The sequence below is a fragment of the Ochotona curzoniae genome, unplaced genomic scaffold (assembly GCF_017591425.1).
Source record: "Ochotona curzoniae isolate NIBS_2020 unplaced genomic scaffold, NIBS_Ocur_1.0 contig_2754, whole genome shotgun sequence".
Lineage (NCBI taxonomy): Eukaryota > Metazoa > Chordata > Mammalia > Lagomorpha > Ochotonidae > Ochotona > Ochotona curzoniae.
The window spans coordinates 33,288,246-33,315,323 of record NW_024465582.1 but is presented as its reverse complement, the minus strand read 5'-3'; the positions used below and the strand labels follow the sequence as shown (position 1 = coordinate 33,315,323).

The following is a 27,078-nucleotide window of genomic DNA, read 5'->3' as shown; positions in this document are numbered from 1 at the left end:
GCGCATCCTGCTCCGCCCCAGGGGCGGGCCTGCTGGAGCCCTGCATCCCCCGAGCGAGACACGCAGCCGGGTGGGCTGAGGGGGCGGCGGCGTGGGAGCCGGGGAAGTTTGGGCAGGCGCTGGTGGCACTGGGATCCTGAGCCACGCTCAAGCCCTGAGAACCAGCGCACAGGCGGACCGGCTTCCAGACGCCCTCGGGCCCGCAGCCGTCATTTCGCATCCTCTTGCTTGGTAAGGGGTTCCTGTCTGGGAAGGGTGCGTCTCCGGCCGCCCCAGACGGAGGCCTGCGCCTTGCACCTGCTACAGAACCCGTCAGGGCTCTGGGAGAGACCAGGGCCCTGGAGGGAAGGCGGCACCGAGGGGGAGGCCGATGTGTTCTGGGGAGAGGAAGCGGGGAGAAGCCTGGAGGAGCCTGCACCCCTGCTGGCCCTCCACCCCCACCTCCGTGTTCAGTTTGCCACCTTCTGCTCTGGGGCCTCGTTTCGCACTTGGAATAACCCAAGGCCTAGAGAGCGCGCTCTCCTGTAACCTAAGTATACAAATAATAAACATCCTGACGGCGGGTACCACACCCTGGCTTTGGGTTAGGGAGCCTGGGGAGCAAACAGATGGAGCGCTGATGCGATTTAGTGGAAATAAGCCTGAGCTGGCTCTGCGCCGCCGTCTGGACAGTGGTTCCGGCGTGAATGAGCACCCCGAGAGCACAGCCCTACAGACCACTCAGGTCAGTGGGCAGTGAGTGACCGGCGCGTCTGTTGGCTGAATGGAAATGCCATTTTTTAAATTCAGAACGACAGCCAGTGCCCAACACCCTTTTGTGGATGTGTTTCCTCAGCAGATAACTCACAACCTATCAAGTAGGTGCTGCGTGAATGATCAGTGCAGTTAAAAAAAAAAATAAACCTCATGAAGATGGTCTTGAGGAGTCTCTGAGTCAGCACTCAGAAGTCTCCCTCAACCGAGGACGGAGGCCTTTGGGGGGTATATATGTGAGTTTGCATCCCCGTCCTAGTCTGATTCTGAACCATCTGTGCTATTACCTTGTCATGGAGTAGCCAGTGAAAGTATGTCTGGGAGGGACTGTTTATGTTAGATTTAAGTTTCATAAACCTAATGAGTATGAATGAAAATATGAAATAAATGACCATAGAAACACATTGTACTCCGCTGACTTTATAAATAAGTATTATTGCTTGGTTTTTTTTTACTTTCACGATAAATTTTGATTGTTATTGGTTGCCTTTGTGATGCATAACCCTCCTGATTATTTATAATAACTTTTTATTTTTCATATCCAGGAGAAAGTTGTGAGTCAAGAATGTCAACTGTCCAGCACCTGGTTTATGCAATTATTCGTTTCTTACGGGAACAGAGTCAGATGGAAGCTTATACTTCTGATGAACAGGAAAGTTTGGAAGGTGTGTCCCTGTTATTTCCCCTCCTTTGAGTTATAAAGGCTAAAATAACATTACACCTATTGTAACAAAATTGAATACTCCATTGATCTTTCAAGAAGAGAGGTTTTCTAATTTCTCTTCTCGGAAACGTGCTTTGGATGCCTTTATTAACAGTAAAACAAAAAGAGTAGTTTATTATCAAGCAATTACTATGGGCCCAAACCATGCTGCTCATGTTGTTGGCAGTTTGTCCCTGACAGCAGCCAAGTTAGTGCTTTCTCTACTTAGCTCGCGGGAAAATGAAGCCAGGCAGGTTAAGCAACACCAAAACCAGTATGAGACAAAGCGGAGGCTGGAATCCTGGTTCTTACTCTTCCCATCTTTTCCTAACAGGACAGTATCCATGATAGAAATAACACATGAAAATACCCCATCAGTGTGAAGTGCTATGCAAAAGTCTAATTTTACCACTGGTGTGCTCTGAAAACTGCCTATTTGGGGCCCTTGCCAAGAGAGGATTTCGCCCTTGTTTCCAGTGAGATCTTAATGTGGGATTCGGTAATCTGTAGGGCTGAGTGGGATTTGGGTGGTGGCGTCATGAATTTCCTTGACACCATTTTTGGACTTCATGTTTATGCATGCTAGAATTTAAATTCAGCCTGAGTGTACAGAGGATTCTGCAGATGGGCTTGTGAAGGTTCAGGGAGCCTGGCTTCCCCATGACCTGAAGACCTTGTTACTGCTGTGAGAGTGGGCTGGGGAGAACTCAGCCAGTTTGTATTGCGCATCTTGAAGCTGCTTCCCTTGCTAAGTTGGACTCATCTATTCATTTCAGTGGGCATTTTCCTGAATTATTTGCTTTTGGGGGTGGAAGTGCCAATTGGGCATTTGCTCTCAGTCTGCTTGCGGTCTGCGAAGGTGTCTTTTCAGGTAGCAGTGAGAGGAGCAGGTGAGCCACAGTTGGAAACCATTGCATTCCATCCATGTAATCTTATGGTCTTTTTGTCCTCCTTGATGTGTGAAGACAAAGATGACTGCTTAAATATGGAAAATATTGGTTATGACTGATCTGTACCAAGTAGATAAAAATCTTTTCATGATATTTTTCCCCCTAGTCAAACACAGTGTGATACTTTTAAGGACAAGACAGCAAATTTAGAGATTTTTATTTTAACCAAGATGTTATGTCCTATTTTTAGGATGGTATTCAGCCAGAAACATGGGCCTTCATCTGTTTGTTATATATGGCAGTCAGAAATAGAGCCAATTGTTTTCAACTGACCACTATTTTTGACTCTGTGTTTCTAATTTAATTGAACATGAAATCATGTGGAGGTGTCTGCCCACCTTCTAGACATTTAAAAAAAAACACTGGTGGGAAGCCGGCACAGTGCCAGCTTGGAGTCTTGTTTTCAGATGATGTCATGTACCCCTCTTAGTGGCTGCCCTGATCTGACATCTGCTTCTTTTGTGAATGTTGAGGTTCTTGCTCATGTCATTGCCTCTAGTACCTCTCCAGGCCTAATTCCTGGAGACTGCCATATCCTCCTGGAGATGGCAGTGCCCTCATGGAGATGGCAGTGCCCTCATGGAGATGGCGGTACATGCCTGGAGATGGCAGTGCCCTCATGGAGATGGCGGTACATGCCTGGAGATGGCAGTGCCCTCATGGAGATGGCAGTGCTGTCATGGAGATGGTGGTTCCCTCATGGAGATGGCAGTGCCCTTGTGGAGATGGTAGTGCCCTCATGGAGATGCCAGTGCCCTTGTGGAGATGGCAGTGCCCTCATGGAGATGGCTGTGCCCTCGTAGAGATGGCAGTACCCTCGTGGAGATGGCAGTGCCCTCGTGGAGATGGTAGTGCCCTCATGGAGATGGCAGTACCCTCGTGGAGATGGCAGTACCCTCAGGTAGATGGCAGTACCCTCGTGGAAATGGCAGCACCCTCATGGAGATGGCAGTACCCTCATGCAGATGGCAGTACCCTCGTGGAGATGGCAGTGCCCTCATAGAGATGGCAGTGCCCTCATGGAGATGGCAGTGCCCTCATAGAGATGGTGGTACCCTCATGGAGATGGCAGTGCTCTTGTGAAGATGGTAGTGCCCTCATGGAGATGCCAGTGCCCTTGTGGAGATGGCAGTGCCCTCATGGAGATGGCTGTGTCCTCGTGGAGATGGCAGTGCCCTCATGGAGATGGCAGTACAGAATTACCTATTTCAAAACATCAGAAGGCTGAGATTGACAACTCCTTCCCTTGACATTGTTATCAGAATTACACACAGCCTGGCTCTCCAGCTCACTTCATCAAAATTTCATACCCCAACAAATATTTAAATCATCCCTGTTATCACTCGTCCTGTATCTATAGTCATCTATATTTTCAAAAGCACACCAATCTTTGTTGGGTCTTGTTTTTAAATAGTTATTTTCATCTACTTGAAGGGCAGAGAAATCTTTCATTTATTTACAGATATATTTATTTTTATTATAAAAGCAGATTTTACAGAGAAGAGATACAGAGAGAAAGATCTTCTGTCTACTGGTTTACTCCCCAAGAGGCTGCAATGGCTGGAGCTGAGCCAATCCAAAGCTAGGAGCCAAGATTTTCTTTCAGATTTCCCACGTGGATGCAGGATCCCAAGACTTTGGTCCATCCTTCTCTGTTTTCCAAGGTCATAAGCAGGGAGCTGAAGAAAAAGTATAGTAGCTAGGACACAAACCAGCACCCATACTGGATACTGTGCTTGCAAACAGAGAAATAGCCGGTTGCGCCACCGTGTCTGCCCAAGGGATTTTGAAATACTATACTTGATTGCTATGATCTTCCCCTGGTATTTCTTTCTCCTTGCTAAATCCTAACTTTATCTAGATCCAGCTCTACCCCCTCTTTGCCTGCAATTGTGTGGCCATATACAGATGGAGCAAAACATACAGCTTTGCTGACTGCCCCACTTCAAAATCATGCCTATGATCACAGGTACAATCTTAATCCTGCCACATACTGTCTTTTTGACAAACGCAGTTTACTCCCCTAGATAATCGTCTTAATGATTTCTCATGTCTTCTCCATTCCCAGCCTCTCTGGTCCTCATTGTTTGCTGATGACCTTTCTTTCTCCTCCACCAAGAACACTGAAATGATAAGAAAACAGCTTTCACCAACTTCCGCTGCCCATCCATCCTCCCACCAGGAGCAGCACCCATTATGTTCCTGCCTCTGTCTTGCTTTGCAGCCACTCTTTTGGCCAATAATGCTTTCTCTAGTGTATTTCCTGTTCTTTCTTGAATCCACTCAGTTAGCTTTTTGCTGCTCTCTCTATATCTATACGTCTCTTGTTAAGGTCATCAGAAATTTCTGTGCCGTTTGGTTCCATGTGGTTCGTGCTTATTCTGACTACCATTTTCAGAGTTGATTCTCACTGTCATTTCCCCCTCTTTTTATATACTTAGGTTTCTGGATGCCTCAAACTCTCTTGGCTATCTTCTAAGCTCATTATCCATTCCTCTTCTGTTTCCTTAGCCAATGTCTCTTCTTTTCCCTGAATTGGGTACCCACAACCTACTTCTCACTATCTACACTCAGTTCTTTGGTGGTATCACTCGTCTTCTTTGCCTTTCATACCTCTTATTTGTATGCTGACATTTCTCACATGTATACCTTCAGCCCAGACCTTCTGAACTCCTGACTTGTATAGGCAATCATCTGTAAGATAGCTCAACTTGCTTGTCTAACAAGCATCTCATATTTAACATTGCCAAAAATGAACTCCTAATCCTCCCACCCAAAATCTGTTGCTGCAACTTCCCCTTCTCCGTTGGTAGCAACTCCAGATTTTCTGTTGCTCAGGCCAAAAACTTGGGTATAATTCTGGACTCTTCTCTCTGTCACACTCCATCCTTAATTGTTTCAAAAGTCTTGTTAGCAATACTTTCAATATGTATCAGTGTGACCACCTCTTACCACCTCCAATAGTAGGAGCCCGAGAGAATTAAGCATTTCTCACCTGCTTTACTGTGAAAAGCCCTAATGGTCTCTGCTTCTGTTCATGCCCCACCATCAACTATTCCAAACACAATAACCGGTGAGTGAGATTTTAAAACTGAGTGTACCAGGCCCGGCAACGTGGCCTAGTGGCTAAAGTTCTCACCTTGAACCCACCGGGAGCCCATATGGGCGCTGGTTCTAATCCTGGCAGCTCCACTTCCCATTCAGCTCCCTGCTTGTGGCCTGGGAAAGCAGTCAAGGACAGCCCAAAGCCTTGGGACCCTGCACCTGTTTGGGAGACCTGGAGGAGGTTCCTGGCTCCTGGCTGTGGATCAGCACAGCACTGGCCTTTGCGCTCACTTGGGAAATGAATCATCGGACGGAAGATCTTCCTCTCTGTCTCTCCTCCTCTCTGTATATCTGACTTTGTAATAAAAATAAATAAATCTTTAAAAAATTCAGTTTACCAGAATCTGTCTTTTCTCCACTCAAAATCTCACAGCCACTTCTGAGGTTACCAGTCATTGTTCAATGAGTCTGTGATTTGGACTTCTGCTGTGTGTCTTCACCCTTCCCTCTTCTCGTTTGCTTTCAGCCAGATTAACTTGCTCCCCATCAGTGCACGAGTGCTTTTCCTTCCCTGTTTCCTCTGCTTGGAACGGATTGCCATGTATAGGTAACATCCCCATCTTTGTTCAATCTCTTTTTCTCAATATACTCTAAATTCTGTTCAGTCTAAATTCTGCTTCTCTGCTCTTTCTATGCATTCCCCACCCTCTTGACCCTACATTTTAATTTTTTACAGTTCACCTTTCCATCCTCCGCTGGCTGGTAAGCCGTAAGAAGTTAGGAATCTATTTCTATTTTCTAGAAATTTGCTGGACAAATGGAGTATTATAAACATATATTGAGCTGATGAGTTGGATCCAGTGATTCTGCTAGTATCCCTTAGTCGGTTTGTATTTTGTTTTCTAAGTCTGTGAGGTCTTGTCCTCGTTTGATAGATTTGTCCAGGGAATCTGAGTTAGGGAATAGCAGGAACCTAGCATGTAGGAACTTTGGAAGAAATTGCTATACAGATGGACCGTGTTGTTATTGAATAGGATTCTTCACTTGTTTGATTCTCCTTCAATATCCACCTATTTTTCTTTGGTTCATGTTAAAGAGAACATCAGGCCAGTTGTTTGGCAGAGTGGTTAAGATGTTGTTTTGGTTGCCTCTGCATCTTGTATCACAGTGTCTAGGTTCGTCTCAGCCCTGTTCCCTATTCTAGCTTTCTGCTAATGTGAAGGAAATAAAATAATTTACTTTTCAGAAGATAAATTTAAAAGGAGGATCGATAGATACAGGCTTTCTTTCAAAATGGATGACTTGTATCCTCGTGTGATCTCATGAAAGAAAGATCAGATACTTTCATCTCTGATAAATAAGAATCTTGAGAGAAATGTATGCTGAATTCCTTTTGCCTTTTTTCAAATTTATTTTTTCATTTTGAATTTTATGGTACAATTATGTAGGGCATGGGATCCACCCCGCCAATTCCCACCCCGACTGATTTTCCCTATATTGTTGCAATAGTATAGTCCTCCATAACAGGTTGTAATTCCACCAGTCTGTTATTCAAATGTGCCCCAACATCACTGATACAGATAATGTCAGACAGTCCAACCTCCCATTGTCTAGATACTTCCAACAGTTTCATTGGGAGTCCATCTGTGATTTGGAAGTAGGGATGCATACTGCATTGTATATTTACATCTGTCTATGGTAGTTTGTATTACTCCATCACTATGCATTCCCTTAAATGGGGAGCCATGAAATAAGGTCAACAACAGATATGAAGTTAACAAAAACAAAACAAATAAAAAATACAGCACCATGGAGTCAAAAAAATGCACCACTGCATAACCAACTCATGGGTGAGGTAAAGAAAGCAAAAGAGCCTAATTTGATCATGGTTTCCTTATATTAGAGAGAATATATGGTATTTGTGCTTTTGGGATTGACTTATTTCTCTGAGCATGATGGTCTCTAGCTGAGACCATCTAGTTGCAAATGGCATGATTTCTTTTTTTTTTTTTAAAAGATTTATTTTTATTATTATTTTTTTTTATTGGAAAGGCAGATATACAGAGAGGAGAAACAGAGAGGAAGATCTTCCGTCCGATGATTCACTCCCCAAGTGAGCCAACGGCCGATACCAAGCCGATCCGAAGCCAGGAGCCTCTTCCGGGTCTCCCACGCGGGTGCAGGGTCCCAAAGCTTTGGGCTGTCCTCGACTGCTTTCCCGGGCCACAGGCGGGGAGCTGGAAGGGAAGTGGGGCTGCCGGGATAGAACCGGTGCCAATATGGGATCCTGGGCGTGCAAGGCGAGGACCTTAACCACTGCGCCACCGCACCGGGCCCAGCAAATGGCATGATTTCATCCTTTTTAATGGCTGAGTAATAGTCCATGGAGTAATAGTAAGAAACCACAGTTTCTTTAATCACTCCTCTTTGGATGGGCATCTGGATTATTTCCATGTCATTGCTATTACAGATTGTGCTGCTGCAAACATAGGATTACAGATCCCCTTCTCATATGCAGTTTTCATTTCCTTTAGGTATATTCCTAGGAGCAGGATAGCTGGATCATATGGCAGGTTTATTTGCAGTTCTCTTAGCATTCTCCATGCTGATTTCCGTAGTGGTTGTACTAGCCTGCACTCCCACCAGCAGTGAAGGAGGGTGCCTTCCTCCCCACATCCACGCCAGCAGGTGTTGTTAGTTGAGTTATGAATGTAGGCCAATCTCATTGGAGCTAGGTGGTACCTCAACGTGGTTTTCATTTGTATCTCCCTGACAGCTAGGGAACCTGAGCATCTTTTCATGTCTGTTAGCCATTTGAATCTCTTCTTTTGAAAAATGTCTGTTCATTTCCTTTGCCCATTTTTTCACAGTTTTTTTTTTTCTGTCCCTGGGTTTCTGAAGCTCTTTGTAAATCCTGGATATTAGTGTCCTACCACCTATGAAGTATGCAGAATTTTTCTTCCATTCTGTTGGTTGCCAGGGCTGTGCCAAGCTGAAGCCAAGAACTTGGGATGCAGTCCGGATCTCCTGTGTGGGCAGCAGGCACAGAGATACTCGAGCCCTGGCTGCTGCCTCCGCTAGGGCACACCAAGGGGGAAGGTGGACTGGGAAGCCAAGCGGGGCTTGCACTCGGGCACGGCACCGTGGGATTCAGGTGTCCCCAGATGCACTGCTCTGCGGAACACCTGCTCCTCTGCTTGCAGATTCTCATCCCACTTCCCTCTCTCATCCATTCTCAACATTCCTGCCAGACTTTTAGTTCTAAATATAAATACAGTTATGTTCTTGTCCTTCACAGAATTCTTTGATGGCTCTTCATCTGCCCGTTGCACAAGGTGCACATCTTTTAGATATCCTGCGTGCAGGGCCTTTTCATCCGAGGACAACCTGGCTTGCTCACATAATCCCCTGTGGCAGCTTTTCACTCGGCTTGTTCCCTGTTCCCATCAACCTATCATCTTGTCATGGACCAAAAATGCCAAGGCACCTCTCACCATTTAACATGTTATGCATTTTATTTATCGTGTCATCTCCTTCCTTCTCTTTGGTATAAACGTTATCATGTGGATGGTGGGATTTGGTTAGCCTGACTGCTGTGTGTCTACCACTTTAAGAGTGCACCTTAAACGTGGCAAGCACTCAGAAAATTTCTATGCATGAATGGATTTTTAAAAAAAACTGATATATTTTTACCCAAGATTAAGCATATTAGTACTGAGTGCTTCATGTTTCACTGCTTCTTGTGTACCAGGACTATGTTTTTCTTGTTATTTTAAATCAGATTGGGAATCCACTGCTCGCATTTGAAAAAGATAATATTTGATATTTATTCAAGACTTGAAGGCATTGATGGCTAATTAGAGATATCAGTAGGTAGGGCCTGAGCTGTTCACAAGTAGCCTTTCTAGTCGTCTTTAGCAGCAGGATGACGTAATGTGTGCTGAAGAACATTTTTCTTTCAGTAAAGCATAAGAAATGAAGTCATTTTTCCCTCAGCAGCTGGTTTACCAACAGAAATCTCTGTACAGCTGAACCAATTCGTTTTCCTTATGTTCTGTGATTACAAAGACCGAATCACCACAGATTGCCCTCCTAGCAAGGGGAAACAAAGATTGTTGCTAACCCTTTTGCACTATGAAATTTTGTTTTAAGTTGCCATTCAGTGCTTGGAGACCGTTTTTAAGATCAGCTCAGAAGATACGCACTTAGCAGTGTCACAACCTTTGGCAGAAATGTTCACAAATTCCTTCTGCAAGGTAAGTTGTGGTGGTTTTTCCTCATGAGTGTGTGATGTCAGAGAGACCGCAGTTTGCTGCTGGATTGATGAGGTGGAGAGTCTATACAGATGTCAGCCTGGGATCTAAACTAGAACCCAGTGTGCTTTGGGTGTTCGGATCAGGTGCCTCCTTATCCTTTCACCTTCTAGAGTGAATCATGTGTTTGACTTGACTCTCAAGTGCTTTGCAGTGGCTGAGTATTTTTAGATTTCTGACATCTGAATTGACATTCCCCTAAACCGTGGAATGTAACTTTCAAACAAAAGTTTAACTGTCTACAATCAGCCACGCACAAGAAGGTTCATCTGGAATGAATCATCCTATCGGAATCAGATTTCATCCAATTTGGCCCCTGGTGGGGCTCTGGAGAGCACAGGAATGTTCAGAGACTGCGTGCAAAGCTACAGTGGAAACCGGAGTGTCTGGCCCCTGTTCCCAGCACCTGTTGAGAGGGTGTAATTTCTGGCCTTCTCAGGAAACACGCACTGTGAGATTATTTGAAATCCTTTGAAGGTCAGCGAGTGTCAGGGCCTAGGATGCACTCACTGTCCCCTTCCCTGCCCTGTGCTCCGGCAGCGCAGGCTTCTTTTCCTCTTGTATCAAGGAGCGACGCAGGAGTGAGATGGAAACGCACGGCACAGGCGTCAGCACGGATGCACTTTGCGGACAGAGCCACATGTGACTGCGTGTGCCAGGCTCTCTTTCTAGAACTTGTCGAGAAGAAGTTCTTGGAGTTGTATTGGAGATGTTAATTTGGCATACAAATTTCTTTTTGTATCTGGATAAAGAATAATCCCGTAATATATTAATTCATCAAGCATGAAATCAACGACAAGGTATAAGGAGATTAAGACAGTTTTCTGTGTTGCTCTTCAAGGAAGCCCCCGCTTTTCTTCCTTTTGTTTAACGTGGGCCATGGCTCCTTGCTTTTAAAATGTGGAACATATGAAAAAAATAGGAAGAAGGGAATGAATAGTTTATTCCCAAATACTTTACAATCTTTGTTTTTAAATGTCTCTCTCTGTGTATATATTTAAGTAATATATTATAAGGTCTTTCTTTTTATTAACTGCTCTTTAGTTAGTGAGGTATCTCTTAGGTCGTTTTTGTAACTCCTGCTTCAAAAGTTTCACTAATACAGTCAGTGCTGCAATGATTTCTACTCCTACATGACATGGGTAATAGGATTTTTGAATATACAAAAACCACATTTTTACAAAATAGAGTCACAGTTGTCTGTTGTCCTTTAGAAAAGTCCACTTATTCATATTTATAATAAAAAGTATTTTAGAGTACTTCCCCCCATTTTCTTGTTAACACTGATGTTTAGGTGTTTGATTTCATGAAATGAGGTACTGACGAGTTACAAAAATGTGTGTAATTTAGTATTTCTTTCTTTAGAGTACTCTGGGAGAACTAGCTAAATGGAAGGATTTGATAAATCTGTGTTTATTTTCAGAATGACATCCTGCCCCTCTCAAACTCAGTGCCTGAGGATGTGGGAAAAGCCGATCAATTAAAAGATGAAGGTGAGTATTTCAGACAAGAATTCCTTCGTTAATCATGCTTTCTTTTCCAACTCTGGAGAGAGCACAGCCAGTTGATAAGCATCTGGTTTATACCACCGAGATTGGTTTATTTCAAGGCCTTATAGCTTCTGGGAAAGAAATGAATGTGATGAGTAAGAAGCCTGGCAAGACAGAACATGTTGTGTGTAGTGTAGAGATGGCTTGCCTCAAGATGAACAGAGCTGATGGAAGTAAAGCTTGCAAAACAAGTCACTAATTGTTTGTAACTGTGTCTGCTCCTTGTTCTCTAGGACTTCCTAACTGGCATCTTTGGTGATTACATTAGTGAGTTCTCTAAGGGCAGACTAGCTTTCCATTTTAATACACAGGCTACTGTTAAGAATTACTGTTCAGTTTTTCCATCATGTCAGCTGTGCTGAGCTATGGAGAACCAGGTCAGCCCTCCCAGCTCCGCAGTGAGATGCTCTAGGGTGCATCTTAGTTTTAGCAGTGAATGAGAGTAAAAAAACAAAAAACAAAAAACATCCTATGTGAACAGAGTTATTAGGGGTAAGGCTGGTTTAGAAGCTACACACACAATCATTTTTCTGGCCTTTTCTTTAGTTCACACTCTGAAGAAAATAGGTGAATTTTAAAAAAGTCACGTGGTGCCTAAAAAGGCACATTTGGACAGAGGTTGCTTGGGCAAGGTCATGCATCTCTTAAGTTTATAAATAAATAGTCATATCATTGTTGTTAGTGGTTGTGTAGTGTTGTGGGTTTCTGCTTCACTATGGCTTGCTTACCTAGACAGATAATTTTGTAATCCTGGGCAATGCTGTCTTCAATATCTTTGCCTGAATTTCTTTTTCCTGTTTTGTCACTGTTTTAGGATTATATGATGTGGTGCTGTTTTCCACAACCAGACTGATTTCACTTTTCAATTTTCTATCTCCGCTAAAAAAGGAATTACCACAGTGCCTTAAAATCTTAGAGTAGTATGATTTTCAAATGCTGTATCCAAAGTAAAGCAACAGGAGGATTCTCATTGTCCTCTGAGTTGTAATACCCCCCCCCCAAAGAATTTGGATTTAAACTGCATAGTTGCAAAAGCATTTCTTGTAGATTACTTTCTTTTAAAAAAAAAATCATTTTATTTCTTATGTTGTTTGCACCATTGAGAAGGATGTGTGTCCGTGTGAACCACTGATCAGGGTGGGGCGGGCCGAGGCGTAGGGGAGAGCGGGTGGGACAAATGCTTCTAATTTTTTTTTTTTTTTCTGTATCGGGGTTGGGGAGGGAAGAAGAGCGGGTGAAGTGCATCAGCACCCCAGGATGGGGGACGGCCACTTGATGTCATTCTAGTTATGCGACACTGTTGGTTTCATTGCTCCAAGGCTGAGGAAATCTTTCCCAGGTCCCTTGGCTGACACAGTCCACCTTACTGTATCCACTTGCTCAGATACTTGCTATCAAGCCTTGACCAGGACAGCTGTCCAACCTGTGCTGCTCACCATCCTCTCACGTGGTCCTCAACATCCTCTGCAGGCCTCATTGAGCTGACTGTCCTGGCCTCTGTGTGCATATGGGCATTCGTTTCTAATTGGAATAGTTTAAGTTTTTGCACTCAGATTTTTTTTAAAGATTTATTTATTTATTATAAAATCAAATATACAGAGAGGAGGAGAGACAGAGAGGAAGATCTTCCGTCTGATGATTTACTCCCCAGGTGAGCGCAAGGGCTGATGCTATGCCGATCCGAAGCCAGGAGCCAGGAATTTCTTCCAGGTCTCCCACACGGGTGCAGGGTCCCAAGGCTTTGGGCCGTCCTCAATTGCTTTCCCAGGCCACAAGCAGGGAGCTGGAAGGGAAGTGGGGCTGCCGGGATTAGAACCAGCACCCATATGGGATCCTGGCACATTCAAGGTGAGGACTTTAGCTGCTAGGCCACGCCACCGGGCCCAGATTTTTCTTTTTACCAAAGGGTTAATTTTGTTTATATTTGAAAGGCGAAGTTACAGACAGTGTGGCTGGAAAGTGACATAGTTGGGGGCTTCACATCTGGTAGACCTTGTATTTTCTCTGACTGTGGCGCTCACTCTCCATCTTGATCGCTTTAGGCAATAACCACATGAAGGAAGAAAACTACACTGCCGCTGTGGCTTGTTACACGCAGGCGATAGAACTGGACCCCAACAACGCCGTCTATTATTGCAACAGGTAAATGGGCACCTGGTGGCGGGGCTACCGTGCTCATCCGTTTGAATGAATCTTGCTTACACCTTCAGGGCAATTACTGTTATTAAATGTTTGGGAGGGCAATTACTGTTACAAAATCCTCAGCACATTTTGTTTGACTCAATTTTTAAATTCAGCTTTATTCACCAGGCGTATCATAAACATGTTTTCATTTCGCCAAAACCTTTACAAGCAATCAGATGGGTGTGTGTTGGTCCACTACTACGATTTATCTTTTCTTGCATTTCCAGCACCCATACCTGTGACTGGGAAAGGAGCACTTAGTATGTGTTAGTTTTGCACAAGTGGATAGATATCCCCTAATTTACTTGATTGAACTTTGTTCCTAACTAGTGGACTTTGAACTTGTTCCATTTGGATAGTATAAAGCAACAATAAACATCTGTGTTTAAATTATTTTAAAAGATTGATTTTATTTTGAAAGGCAGCATTACACACACACACACACACACACAGATTAAATCCACTGATACACTTTTAATTTAATACAGATATTAAATCCATTGATGGCTACAATGGACCAGATTGTGCCTGGCTGAAGCCAGGAACCAGGAGCTTCTTTGGGGTCTCCCCCATGGATGCAGGGGCTGACAGCCTGGCCCTAGTGGCCCTAATTCTTAACCTGAAGAATACATGATTCTTCTTTTCCGTGCTAGCATTTTCAGTTTTGAAGTTTGCTACCGAGTTCATTTGATTTTTTTAAAAAATTGCTTTACATTTCACTTTTTTGACATGCAGAGAAAGTCAATGTGCCCCCAATCCAGTTGCTGACTTCTCCAACGCCTGCACGGTCAGGAGCTGGAAACCCAACCGAGCTCTTGCCCGTAGAGGGTGGGAGTCCAAGGCCTTGAGCCACTGGGTCTGCACCAGTAGGAAGCTGGAATCAGAATCTAGAGCTGGAGATAAACTCCACGCCCCCTACAGTGGAATGTAGACATCTCCCCTTAGGCTCCACACTACCCCTGTTTGAATTTTTTTTTTATTATTATATTTTGACAATCTTTACATAGTTAATTAGGGTAAAAAGGTTCAAGGGCTACAAGAAAGTGGGTAAGACTATTATTTTTTCCATATTGTTTTCTTCATGTTTAAAGGTGGGTATTAAGGGAGAAGGCCCACCCAATTTCCCACCCTCCCCTACCTTAAATTCTCAAAATTTCCGCCAGTACACCTCAGGTAGTACAACTTTAAGTTTTGTGCTTTGCTTGAAACTTATTCTAGCTTACTAGTAAATGTAGTTCCCACATGTTCCTGCAGGGGATCTGGCCTTGGTTGGATCAGCCCAGGAGCCTCGTAGGCCTGCTGTTTAGATATTTTGATTTTGGTTCATTAAAGTGTCTTTTTTCATTTATTCTCCTGGCCCTATCATTCAATCACTTATTGGACACATTCTTATCAAATATCTGCTGGGTACGAGTGTAGTCACTAATGGTATTTCTTTGGGTACAGATGCAGTATTTTTTATTCCTGTAGAACTGTGTTTTATTATATCATGTTGTTTACCTGCCTTGAAGATATTACATAAACAATCTGTTAAATAACCTACTTGCTCTTTCTCTCAGCTTCATGTCACCCACAAACTTAAGAAAAGTGCTTACATGTGTCAATCACAAATATGCCAATGGAACTATCCTATAGTGCATTAGATAAGAGCAAAGGCTTGGCAGGGCTGTTGAGGAGATCAATTGGTTATTACCAGTAAAGCAGTAGGAAGCATCGAGTTAGACACAATTAACAGTAGTATTCTTGTTATTTAAGCAGCCTGTTTTTCTACCTTGGCTGGAATGTGAACAGAGATCAAAATACATCGGGTCGAAATATTTTGTCAATTATCAACTTTACCTGTCTGTTAGTAACCTCGTTAAAATAAATAAGAAACTGAAGTTAGTCTTATAACTCAAGTTCTGAGTTGATCTTGTATAACTTTTTGTCTCTAATATTTTATTCCTGATTTTTAAGTTGAAATTTGCAGTCAGTAGTCATACTCCACACCTAGATTTTGGTATTTACATTCTAGTATATTTTGATATATTTTGCATATCACATGTCATTTATTTGTGGCTTTCTCCATTCATTATTCCATGTTTTTCAAAGTTTTACTTGGTTACTCATTTAGAAGGCAGAATGACACAGAGCATTGGGTGTGAGGGTAACGCGATCTTCCATCTATCTGCTGGTTTGCTCCCCAAATTCTCACAGCAGCGGGATGCTAAGCCAGGACCAGGAGCCCGGAATCCCATTGGCTCCTCCCTCCATTCAGGGGGTGAGGAATTCAAGGACTGATTGTCATCTGTGATAACTCCCAGGGTGCCGGTTAGCAGGATGCTGGATCAGAAGTGGAAGTGGAGTTCTGCATGGGATGCTGGCCTTAGCTCACTGTTGATGCAGCTCCAGTCAGGTTTGCAGCTACCAGGATACAGTTGCCCCTGAAGCATGCAACAAACTTAAGGTTAAACTAGAACTCAGTGTTTATTGACTTTTGTTCCTTATGGGGTCAGTTTGCATGTAGCAAAAGGCTCAAATCTTTCCTGTTACTGAGTTTTGGCAACTATGCTCACCTATGCAATTTCAACGCTTCTCAAAATGTTAAAAATTGCTATCGGGTGTCTGCAAAGTTCCTGATGTCCCCATCAAAGTGTGCTGGCTTGCAGAACTCAGCAGACAAGCCCTTGTTTCCCCCTCCAACTATAGATTGTATTTGTCTCTTCTAGAGTTTATATGAGAGCATCATGTGCACTTTACTGTGTAACTTTTTTTTTCACTCAACATAATATAATAGTGCTGAGTTCAACCATGTTGTTGTATATGTCATTAGTTCAATCTTTGTCATCGTTATGGTTTGGGCTTTTTCTTTTTTCTTTTTCTATTTTGTCCAGAATTTATAGTTATGTGTGTAAAAGCTGGAAACATAAGAGGGTTTTTCTTTTTTTTTTAAAGATTTATTTATTTTTATTACAAAGTCAGATATACAGAGAGCAGGAGAGACAGAGAGGAAGATCTTCCGTCCGATGATTCACTCCCCAAGTGAGCGCAATGGCTGGTTGGGCCGTCCTTGACTGCTTTCCCAGGCCACCAGCAGGGAGCTGGATGGGAAGTGGAACTGCCGGGATTAGAACTGGCGCCCATATGGGATTCCTGGCGCATGCAAGGTGAGGATTTTAGCCACTGGGCTACTTGCGTATTGTACCAGGCCCTTGCATATTGTTTTAATTTAAAATAATACAAAGAAGAATGCTGCAAGAATATTATGACCAAATGTAACCAGTATTAGGAAGCCGTGTAGTTTTAACTGTGAATATGTGAGTCTAAATAATTTATTCTTAATGAGATTAGAGTTTACAAGTAGTCTTATATCTAGTACTTCAATGTAAAAAGAGATTCTTGATAATACCTATACATACTTTTTATTAAACCAATTGATAATTATGCCTCTTTTTTTTGCAGTTAAATAGCATATTTTTCCCTGAGGAGCTCAACAGTAGAGCATTTCATTTAATATATAATAATTAGAAAAATGTATTTGTGTATTGAGTACAAATCCTGCATAAGACTTCAGATTCTAGCAGCTATAAATATTTCAATAACAAGTATCCCAGCAGTTGGCTACTGGTAGCCATGATTTAGGCAACTGGATGTCAAACATAGGGAGCTCAGGACAGTCTTGCAGTTAAGACTGATTTTCACAGGTTTCTTTTCCAGAGATTTATTTACTTACTTACTTGAAAGACAGAGAAGGGAGACAGACACAGATCTTCCATCTGCTGCTTCACTTTTCCACTGCTGTAATGGCTGCTACTAGGCCCAGGCAAACCCAGGAGCCTGGAACTGCATCTGGATCTCCCCTGTGGTCCAAGCACTTGAGCTGTATTCTGCTGTTTGCCAAGTGCCTTAGCCGGAGGTGGGATTGGAGGCGGGGCAGCTGGGACTGAAAACGGTGCTCATAGAGGCTGATGCTGTCTCACGTGGCAGCTCAACTTGATATGTCGCAGTCAGTGCTGGCTCCCAGTTTTATTTCTTATTTATTTTTGGAAAGGCAGATTTACAGAGAGAAGGGGAGACAGAGAGAAAGATCTTTCATCTGCTGATTCATTCCCTAAATGGCCACAATGGCTGGAGCTTAGCCAATCCAAAGCCAGGAGCCAGGAGCTTTGTCTGGGTCTCCCATGTGGGTTCAGGGTCCCAAGGACCTGGACCATCCCAGGCTGTAAGCAGGGAGCTGGATGGGAAGTGGGCAGTGGGACACAAATCAGCACCCGTATGGGATGCTGCCATGTGGGCTGCAGGTAGAGCATTAGCTTGTTGAACTTTGCCATTGGCCTCCAGAACTTTATTTCTAGTCAAAATATTTTTCACAATTTAACTTCAGTAAATGAATGAGTGAAATAGAGTTATAAATTTTCAAAGTTAGAATGAACTAAAGTTTATTTTCATAAAAGTAACTTTTTGTAATTAGGGAATGATCTGTTTGGGGCTGGTGCTGTGGTGTCGTGGGTTTAAGCCTCTGTCTGCAGTGCTGGCATCCTGTATGGATGCTGGTTGAGGTCCTGATTGCTGTATTTCAGATCCCTGCTGATGGGCTGGGAAAAGAGCAGAAAACTGCCCAAGTGTTGGGCCCTGTACTTATGTAGAACATTTGGAAAAGCTCCTGGCTCCTGGCTTCAGACCTGCCCAGCTCTAGCTGTTGTAATTATCTGGGGAGTAAACCAGTGGATGGAAGATCTCTGTCAGTCCTTTTCTCTCTGTAATTCTGTCTTTTTAGCAAGAATTGTTTTTCTTTCTGGTAGTTGGTATTTGGGTTCTGCTAAGAAACGAGAAAAACCCCAGCCCTTCCTTGAAACCTGTTTATATGAATATTTTCTGCTCTTGCCCCCTTAGACTTGTAACACTTCTCACAATATTTAACATGTTTATCAAAGGTTCTGCCTTTTCTTACATGCATACTTGTTTTATTTCTTTAGGTCAAGGGCAGAGTTTGTGGCTTACATTTATTTCTGTGCATTGCAGCACTTAGCATTCCATCTTACAGGCGTCCAGCCAAGTTTTATTGGATGAATGGAGGCCTATAGAAGGAATGTTAGCAATCTCCAGTGATATTGGAGAATGAATCGCATAGCCCTTGTGGAAAATACTTTCCAGTGATTTATAACATAAAAAAAAAACCAGCTGTGTTGAACTTCTTGTATTCCTACACAAACCTGGTTACTTCTTTAGTCCAACTTTAGTTCTAAGCATATTACTTTTATGCATGATAGGCTCATGTTACTGGGATGGATGTTCGAATGATTTCAGGCAATAAATGGAATTAAACATGTATGGTAAAGAGAGAAGTTATGATGGGAAGAATCTGGAAAACCTAGTAAGCTTTGGAGATCTTCAGTTGGAACTGGAATTACAGGAGAGGTTGTAGTACTTGGAGAGCGAAACAAAAGGCGAGATCAGGAAACAATAGGGTATTATAATATGGAAGGTTGCTGTCAGCATATGACCTTAGAGGAAAGAGAAACAGAGACACCATTTTGTTCTCATGCTGCTGGAGGAGAAGCAGAGAGCCAGTCAGCTCATTGGAAATGGAGTTGGATTTGTTTTTAAAGTCAGGGCTGAATTTCAGTTCTGCCCCTCACCAGCCTTGAACTTGGGCAGCTGCTTAACCTTTTCAAGTCTTAATTTGCTCACTTGTAAAATATGACTAGATGCAGGTGTTTGGCACGGAGTGTGACATTGGCTTGGAAACCCACACTCTACACTGGAGTACTTGGCTGTGAATCCAGGCCCCGCTCTGGCCTCCAGTCTCCTGCTGAGGTGCACGCTGTGTATTAGCAGATAATGGCTCAAGCGGCTGACTCTTTGCCACGTACACCTGAGGCATGGATTGAGTTTCAAGTTCCTGGTGTCAGTTAGGCTTGCCCTGGTCATTGTGGGCATTTAGAATAAAATTGCAATGTCAATAAAGTAGTCACAGGATGTGGTTAAGAACTTGCATTTTCTAACATATCAGTCACTCAGTACCGTGTCAATTAACTCCATAATGTTAGAAACTGTTGTTGATGTTATGTTATAACTTTTAATTGGGCGGAACAATATTCTGCCAGCTCTGCTTTTAGACCAGAGATGATCTCCCCAAGAAACTGTTGAATTGATCTGGACAATAAGATGCTGGACGCTATGCATGGTGTATGCTTACAATGTAAGAAGCATGACTGAATTTGAACTGTAATACTGCAAAAAGGTGGAGTAATCCACCATGGGATGAGGGCACGGGGAAGGGTTGGGGGAATCCCAGAACCTATGAAATGATGTCACAAAATGAAATGCAATTAAAAAAAAAAGAAAAAAAAAGAAAAAAAAAAAAAGAAAGAAAGTGAACTTTTGCATGTAAAGTTGTTCTCAAGTAAATAAATTAATAAATGTGCTTTTACAGGATAATTGTGAGGACAGTACAGAATTCCTAGCATAGTCCTAGACCTTTAATGTTGTTTGTTTCAAAATCAATGTGAGAGCTTTCAAATGGAAGGACTAGGCTTTTGCTGTAATTCAGTTATGCATCATATGGGAATTATATGGGAGCTGTGAGGGTTTTTTTTTTTTACCGCCTTACTTTCTATAAACGTAAAATACATATTTATCCCTTTGTTCTAATTGGGTAAAAAAGAAAAGGAAAGCCCACATGTCTGAAGGTGCAGCGCCTCTGGCTGTAGTGGCCACTGGAATGTCATTAGTTCTGCCCCAGTAAGCAGCCGGCAGGGCAGAGACAGTGTCTGGGATGTGATGCATCGTGGTGACACTGCCGGGTTCGGCTTCCTCTCTCAGAAGACCCAGCTGTAGCCTGGCTTCTCTTTCCTCTCCCAGCCTCTTGCTTTTGTGAGCTGTACGAATCTGCGTCCCCTGAGGTTGCAATGTGTAATCTAAAGCTGTCAAGATTGAAACTGTGCATCCTTTCTCTCCCCTCCCCCCACCTGCCTTCTTTGAGTCTGGTTTTCCTGTTTATTCCCTTTTTTAGGGTCAGTATCTGAAGGCTGGGAGCAGGGTCTCTTCTTTGATGCTTCTCTTTTTCCTATCATCATTCGTCCATATAGCTGACGCATCCCCTACTCTGTTAGTCCTAGGTCTTAACTTTTATTAAACAAATGCAGTAACACGTTCAAGTGGCCCTCGAGTCCTTGTACTTCCCGCTCTAGCCATCTGCCAAAGGATCTGTTAATAAATGAGGTTGGTCATCTGACTCTTTGCTAGTTCTAAAGACCTACAGGACATGAGTTCACTGACTACATGCATTTCTTTTCTTTCTTCCTTCTTTCTTTTTTTTTTTTTTTTTTCAAATTTTCTGAGGTCAGCATTGTGGCCTAGCGAGTTAAGCTGACGCCAGCAGGCATCAGCGTCTCCCATGGACACCAGCTCAAGTCTTGGCTGTTCCAATCCAGTTCTTTGACAATGTGCGTGGAAAAGCAGTGGAGGTTGGCCCAAGTGCTTGGGCCCACACTGGAGACCTGGGTGAAGCTCCTGGCTTCAGCCTGACCCAGCCCTGGCCGTTCTTGCTAGTTGGAGAGTGAACCAGAAGATGGAATACCTCTCTCTCCCTCTCTCTAATTCTGCATGTCCAATAAAAAGCATAAGTTTTACAAAAACTTCTGTTTATTTATTTGAAACACAGAAAAAGGGAGAGAGAGATTCCATCTGCTGGTTGGTTCATTTTCTAAGTGGCTACAACAGCTGGAACTGGTTCAGTATGAAGAGAGAGATCGTTTATCTTTTGGTTTGTTCTTCAGATGCCTCCAACAGCTAGGTCTGGGCCAGGCCAAAGCCAGGAGCCCAGAGCTCAGTCCAAGTTTGCCCTGTGGGTTCAGGGATCTGATCACCTAGTTACCTAATCACATGATCACCTAAAGCATAAAGTACTGTCTCTCTGGGCGCACACTGGTAGGAAGGTGGCATTGCTACCGGAACCACAAGCCAACCCCCTTCTTAGCTGCAGTGTCCAATGCGCACTCCTGGTTCAGTGAGTTTTAGCAGGGAGAACGGAACCTTTCCTGAAATGGTCACGTGGCACTTGGTGTATGCGTGTATTTCTAAAACAGACTTAAACCTAATTATTGAGAGAATAGCACAATGCACATTTTTGGCACTTTACCCAGCAATCAGTCATGGGTAACATCTTGTCGTTGCTTCCCATGTCTCTTTTCCTGTCTCTCTGGGACGTGTGAGCATTTGTCTCTGCATGTATCAATACGGTACATATAAAATTTTCTAAATGCTTTCGCTATAACTCCTTAGGATATGATAGACTCCACAAAGCTATCATACCATGCAGATATAAGGAAACTTTAATGAGATATATTAAATGTTTTTAATTATCTCCCAGATTTAGTTTATAGGTATGTTTTTCAATTAGTGAATGCACTCAAGGCTTGTACATTTTTATGTCATATTAATCTCTTTTCATCTAAAAAAATCCATGTCTTCGTTTGACCCTCTGCCTACCTTAGTTTGGCTTAGAAACTTCCTGGGAGTCGTGTCCAAGTCGGGACAGGGAAAGGTCTTTCTTTAGTACCTGGAAATCTAAATTGGTGTCTTGAAAACTACTTATAATACTAAAATTGTCTCATCTTTTTTCTAGGGCTGCTGCTCAGAGCAAATTAAGTCACTATACAGATGCAATAAAGGACTGTGAGAAAGCAATAGCAATTGATTCAAAGTACAGCAAAGCCTACGGGAGGATGGGGTAAGTTCTGGAAGAATTTTCAAACTAGTACCAAACAGTATTAGATAAACTCTTATTAGTGGCTTTTTGAGTTACATATATGTATATTATGTAATATTTTTGCTGAGTAAATGTGTATGTTTAGTGAATTATGATAGCTGCACTACCCTGAATACCATTTCTGCTTTTATTGACTTTACAGTTTTTATATTCCTGAAGTTGACTCACAGAGATACACAGCATAGTGAGCACATCAAAATAATTAATCTCCACATAGTAAGAACTGCTTCAAATGATTACGTCCAGAAGACACACTGAGAACCTTAGCAAGATAAACATATCTAAGCGGAGTGTAGGAAAAAGCAAAAATGTTTTAACAGTTTTGTTGAATGCTTCCTCTCAGACATATATCATAGAGGCTACACAGAGGTGACAATGTGTGGGTCACAGAGAGAGGAGCTTGAGACAAAAATTCGAAAGACCATGCTGTCCAAAACCTTCGTGTGACGCTGCAGTAAGACATTAACAACAAGGCACACCTGACAAGCTTCCGTTTCTAATAGGCAGATGGCCCCATGTTGCGTATGTGACAGTCTCTGGCATTCCTGCAGTGTGTTCATTCATGACAAATCCTGCAGGGAAGAGCCATGTTATACCAACGTGAGGTGGCTACAAAACAGGTTACCGTGCAATAATGAGGCCCTAAATAATTTGATTTTAATTTTTTAAAGATTTATCTATTTTTATTGGAAAGTTCCAAGTGACCGCAATGGCCAGAGCTGAGCCAATCTGAAGCCAGGAGCTTCTTCTGGGTCTCCCACACAGGTGCAGGGTCTCAAGGCTTTGGGCCGTTCTCCACTTCTTTCCCAGGCCACAAGCAGGGAGCTGGATGGGTGACAGAGCAGTTGGGATTAAAAATGGCACCCGTGTGGGATCTCAGCTTGTGCAAGGCAAAGACTTTAGCCGGGCCCTAATTTTAAATTTTAATAAAAATTTGAGTGGCAGGATTGTGCTGGGACTGAAGCTGGGAACTGGGAACTTAGTCGAGGTTTCCCATATGAGTGGCAGCAACTGCTATTTTCTGGTGCCGATGTACTGGTTGTGTCTGCGGAAGATTAGAATCAGGAACCAGGGCTGGGGACCGAACCCAAGTACTCTGACCTGGGGATGTTGTGCGTTAGAGACCACAAATCATGTCGTTGGGATCAAGAGCCTCAGCTGGACTCAGGGCTCAGCCCTGGCCAAATGGAGTGCAGGTTGTGGGCTTCCTACTGGCAGTAGTAGAACCAGGAGGTACAGACAGGTGAACAGCCAAGTAGCATTTATTCAAAGGCAAAGAAAGGGGCAGTCAGACTTGAGGATGCCAAGAACTGCTCTTACTCAAGCTAAGGGGTGGTGCTCAGGGCAAGTCCTGACTGAATATTCGGAGGAGGCAGCCTTTGGGGTGGGACACCAAGAAGGCCTTTGGTGGCCCGCAAGGTGTTTGGTGCTTGGAGGCAATGAGGTCTGGCTGCCGAGTGGCTGAGTGTGCCGAGTCTCCAGTCGAGCTGAATTGGCAGTGGAAGGTGATGGGATGTGGGCGGTGCCCATGGCTTAGGTGCTGGTTTAGCTGCATGTCCCTGTCTGATGCCCTGCCTAGGCCACGTCAGACTGAGAACACACCACTCTCTACAATGTGTGGGGACCTCACCGGATTCTCTCACAGCCTGCATACAGGAAAAAAAAAAAAAAAAAAAGAAGGAAGTTTGCTCCCTATCTGGGGGCTGGGGCATCTGTCTTCCTCAGTCCTTGCATTTCAGCAGTCCTCGTCCTTAAGCCTTGGTGTATGGACTTGACTTAAACCGTTGATGCCTTGGCTCTCACGTCTTAGGGTCAGGACTGGAATGGCAACACCTGTTTCCCTGGACCGTCAGCTTGCTGCCTGTAGTTCATAGGACTTCTCAGGGGCCATAACTGTGTGAGCCAGTGCCTCATACTAAATCTAGGTCTGTCCCCATGTGCTGATGAGTCTGTGTCTCTGGAGAACGCTGGCCATGCAGTCACTGTGCCAAAACATCTCAATTCAAGGTCAGGGTTGTCTGTACTTTACTAGTGTTGAGATCTGTATCCTGATCCCACCTCCTAGTTTAGTATTTGGTACAATGAACTTGTTCTCAGGACACTTCATCCCTCAGGACTGTATGACATTGTATTTGCTGTGTTTTTGTCTTACTTCACCGGGAGCTCCTTTTCCAGTCTTTTTCTAGTCGCTTCCTCTTCTGCCACTTGTAAATATGGTACATGTCAGGATCGAATCCTCTGTTTCTCTTCTGATTCCGTCCTACCCCATGCTTTTAATCTATAAAACTGCACCTATGAAATCAATGAAATCCGTTCTCTGTATATTAAGAAACATTATAAAAGAGGAAAACCCCCACTCAATTCCATCTAAAATCAACACTCATTCTTTCAAGATTCTGCACTTGTGAATTAACCTATTTGCTAAAGTGTATTTTTAATTACCAATTCGTATTTATTGCTCCTGGATGGTCATTCATGGATATTTAGAAGTAGTGAAAAATTTATCTTCTGAGAAACGTGTCAGCTGAAGTTGAATAAGGGGACCAGACCCTGTTTCCTTGTCTTAGACCTCATGCTGGGCCCGTCTATTTAATGCCTTGTTGCAACTTTTGTTTGATTTCCCTATTTACAATAGTCCCAAAATACAAGCCAAAGTGTTTTCTGGTGTTCTTAAGTGCATAAAGGCTGTTAATTTGCTTCGTGGAGAAAATGAATTCAGATATGAGTTAGTGTCATTGGTTAGTGCTAGCAAATCGACTACATACATATATATAAAGTTTCTTTAAACAGAAACACATAGAAAACAAAGTAACATATTGGCTAATTGAGGAAAACTTGACAAGAGTCTTACAGGATTTTATAGAACACAATTTTTAAAAAAGATTTTGATTTTTATTGGAAAGTCAGATATACAGAAAGGAGGAGAGACAGAGAGGAAGATCCGTCCGATGATTCACTCCCCAAGCTGAGCCCATCTAAAGTTAGGAGCTAGGAGCTTCTTTTGGGTCTCCCATGCGGGTAGGTGCAGGGTCCCAAGGCTTTGGGTGTCCTCGACTGCTTTCCCAGGCCACCAGCAGGGAGCTGGATGGGAAGCAGGGCTGCCAGGATTAGAAGCAGCATCCATATGGGATCTCAGCGTGTGCAAGGCTGAGGACTTTAGCTGCTAGGCTACCATGCCAGGCCCAGAACACAACTTTTGTAAATGAGAATTGAGTATAAACATTTTGTTGGGGCTGTTAAGGTCTTTATATAGAATTCATTCTCACATATTCTACTGCTTTCATCTTCATGTTTGAATATTTACTGAACTTTTGTTTCCCTTCTTCAGTCTTTCCCACAAGAGTACATTGTAGCATCACTAATATACCCAGTGTTCTATTAACAAAGCATCATCCTTTATTACTATTATACTTGGCCCATTGAATTTCTTAGCAAGTCCTGTTTCTACATACATTTTGAGCCCAGGTGTCGGGCACTCTCTTCCTTATATCTTCAGTTCAAATGACTATCCATCACTTGAGTTACCTCAGAAGCTTTCTAACTGGTTATGCTTCCACGCTACCCCATCTCCACCCAACCCTGCCCATGTTGATCTTCTCCATGAAAGCAGAGTCAGCTTTAAGGCATAACTCAGAGCATGTCACTCCATTGTGAGTCAACTCAGATCTAAATTCCAGTGGTCCTGTACGACCTCATTACTCTCTCCCATCATTTTTCCATACTGTTTTCTGTAGTCCTTCCTCATCTACCCTTAAGTATTTTTGCAAGGTAAATCTCTTTGTCTCGTTGTAGATTTATTTATTGTTATTGGAAAGGCAGGCTTACAAAGGGAAGAAGAGACAGAAAAAGCTTCTATACACTGGCTTATTCCCCACATAGCCTCAAAGGCCAGAGTTGAGCCAAACTGAAGCCAGGAGCTTCTTCCAGGTCTTCCAAGTGGGTGAGTGGGTGCAGGGTCCCAAGGCTTTGGGCCATTCTCAACTGCTCTCATAGGCGACAGGCAGGCAGCTGGATGGGAAATGGAGCAGCTGGGACACGAACCGGCAACCATATGGGATGCCAGTGCTTGCAGAGGAAGGATTAGCAAATCGAACCAAGGTGCTACTTCTCTTACCCTTGTTTTATATCTTAATTACATCCAGCTTTTATCTTTCTTGGGGTTTTTGTGTTTGCTTCTTCTTCCATTTGAATATTTCTTTGCTTTTCCGGAGTCTGCTGTCATCATTGCAATTCTTTTTGGTGTGGCCCTCTATGAGCATCCCTGCTAGCTATTCTTTTTAATGCCATTTCCCTCCTTACTTGTGGTTTTTTTTTTTTTCTTTTTTTGGTCTTTTTCCCCCCAGGTTGAATGACATCTTCTTTTCAGATTCTACAATAAGATTTAAAGTCTGGCAGGTGTTCAGTAAATCTTTATTGACTGCTGATGAATTGAGCATTCTGATAAAGTCGTTTTCACGGTTGGTCGGCAGAAAACGAGTCAGACTGTACGAAGTTTTCATCACTAGACACTGTATTTTACAGATCAAAAGTCTGGGAGGCAAATCAGAAAAGAAAGAATTGTATTAATTTCTTAAAAGTAAACCCAGAGGTGCAGGCATTTGATGAAATATTTCAGATAGTGCTTTGGGGTGCTTGGAGCCCATATTACACTGCTTGGATTTGAATGTCAGCTCTGTTTGGATTTGAATGTCAACTCTAACTTGCCACATATGCAGAGCCTGGGAGATGGCCGGTGACAGCTCAAGTACTTGGGTCCCTGCCACCCATGTGGGAGACCCAGATTATGTTCCCAGCCTCTGGCTTATGCTTGACTCGGCACTGGTATTGT

At 43.2% G+C, this 27,078-nt stretch overlaps 1 protein-coding gene across 1 annotated transcript in view; it reads left to right on the top strand.

The window, feature by feature from the left end:
* Window positions 1-55: 55 nt before the first annotated feature.
* SGTB (small glutamine rich tetratricopeptide repeat co-chaperone beta) overlaps window positions 56-27,078 on the top strand; it is a 36,626-nt gene continuing 9,603 nt past the window's right edge. The window contains exons 1-6 of the mRNA XM_040977613.1: window positions 56-231; window positions 1,299-1,418; window positions 9,604-9,707; window positions 11,188-11,257; window positions 13,357-13,456; window positions 22,107-22,211. Of these exons, the coding sequence (XP_040833547.1) occupies window positions 1,319-1,418; window positions 9,604-9,707; window positions 11,188-11,257; window positions 13,357-13,456; window positions 22,107-22,211 (479 nt within the window). The 5' untranslated portion in view covers window positions 56-231; window positions 1,299-1,318. The remainder of the gene's footprint in view (window positions 232-1,298; window positions 1,419-9,603; window positions 9,708-11,187; window positions 11,258-13,356; window positions 13,457-22,106; window positions 22,212-27,078) is intronic.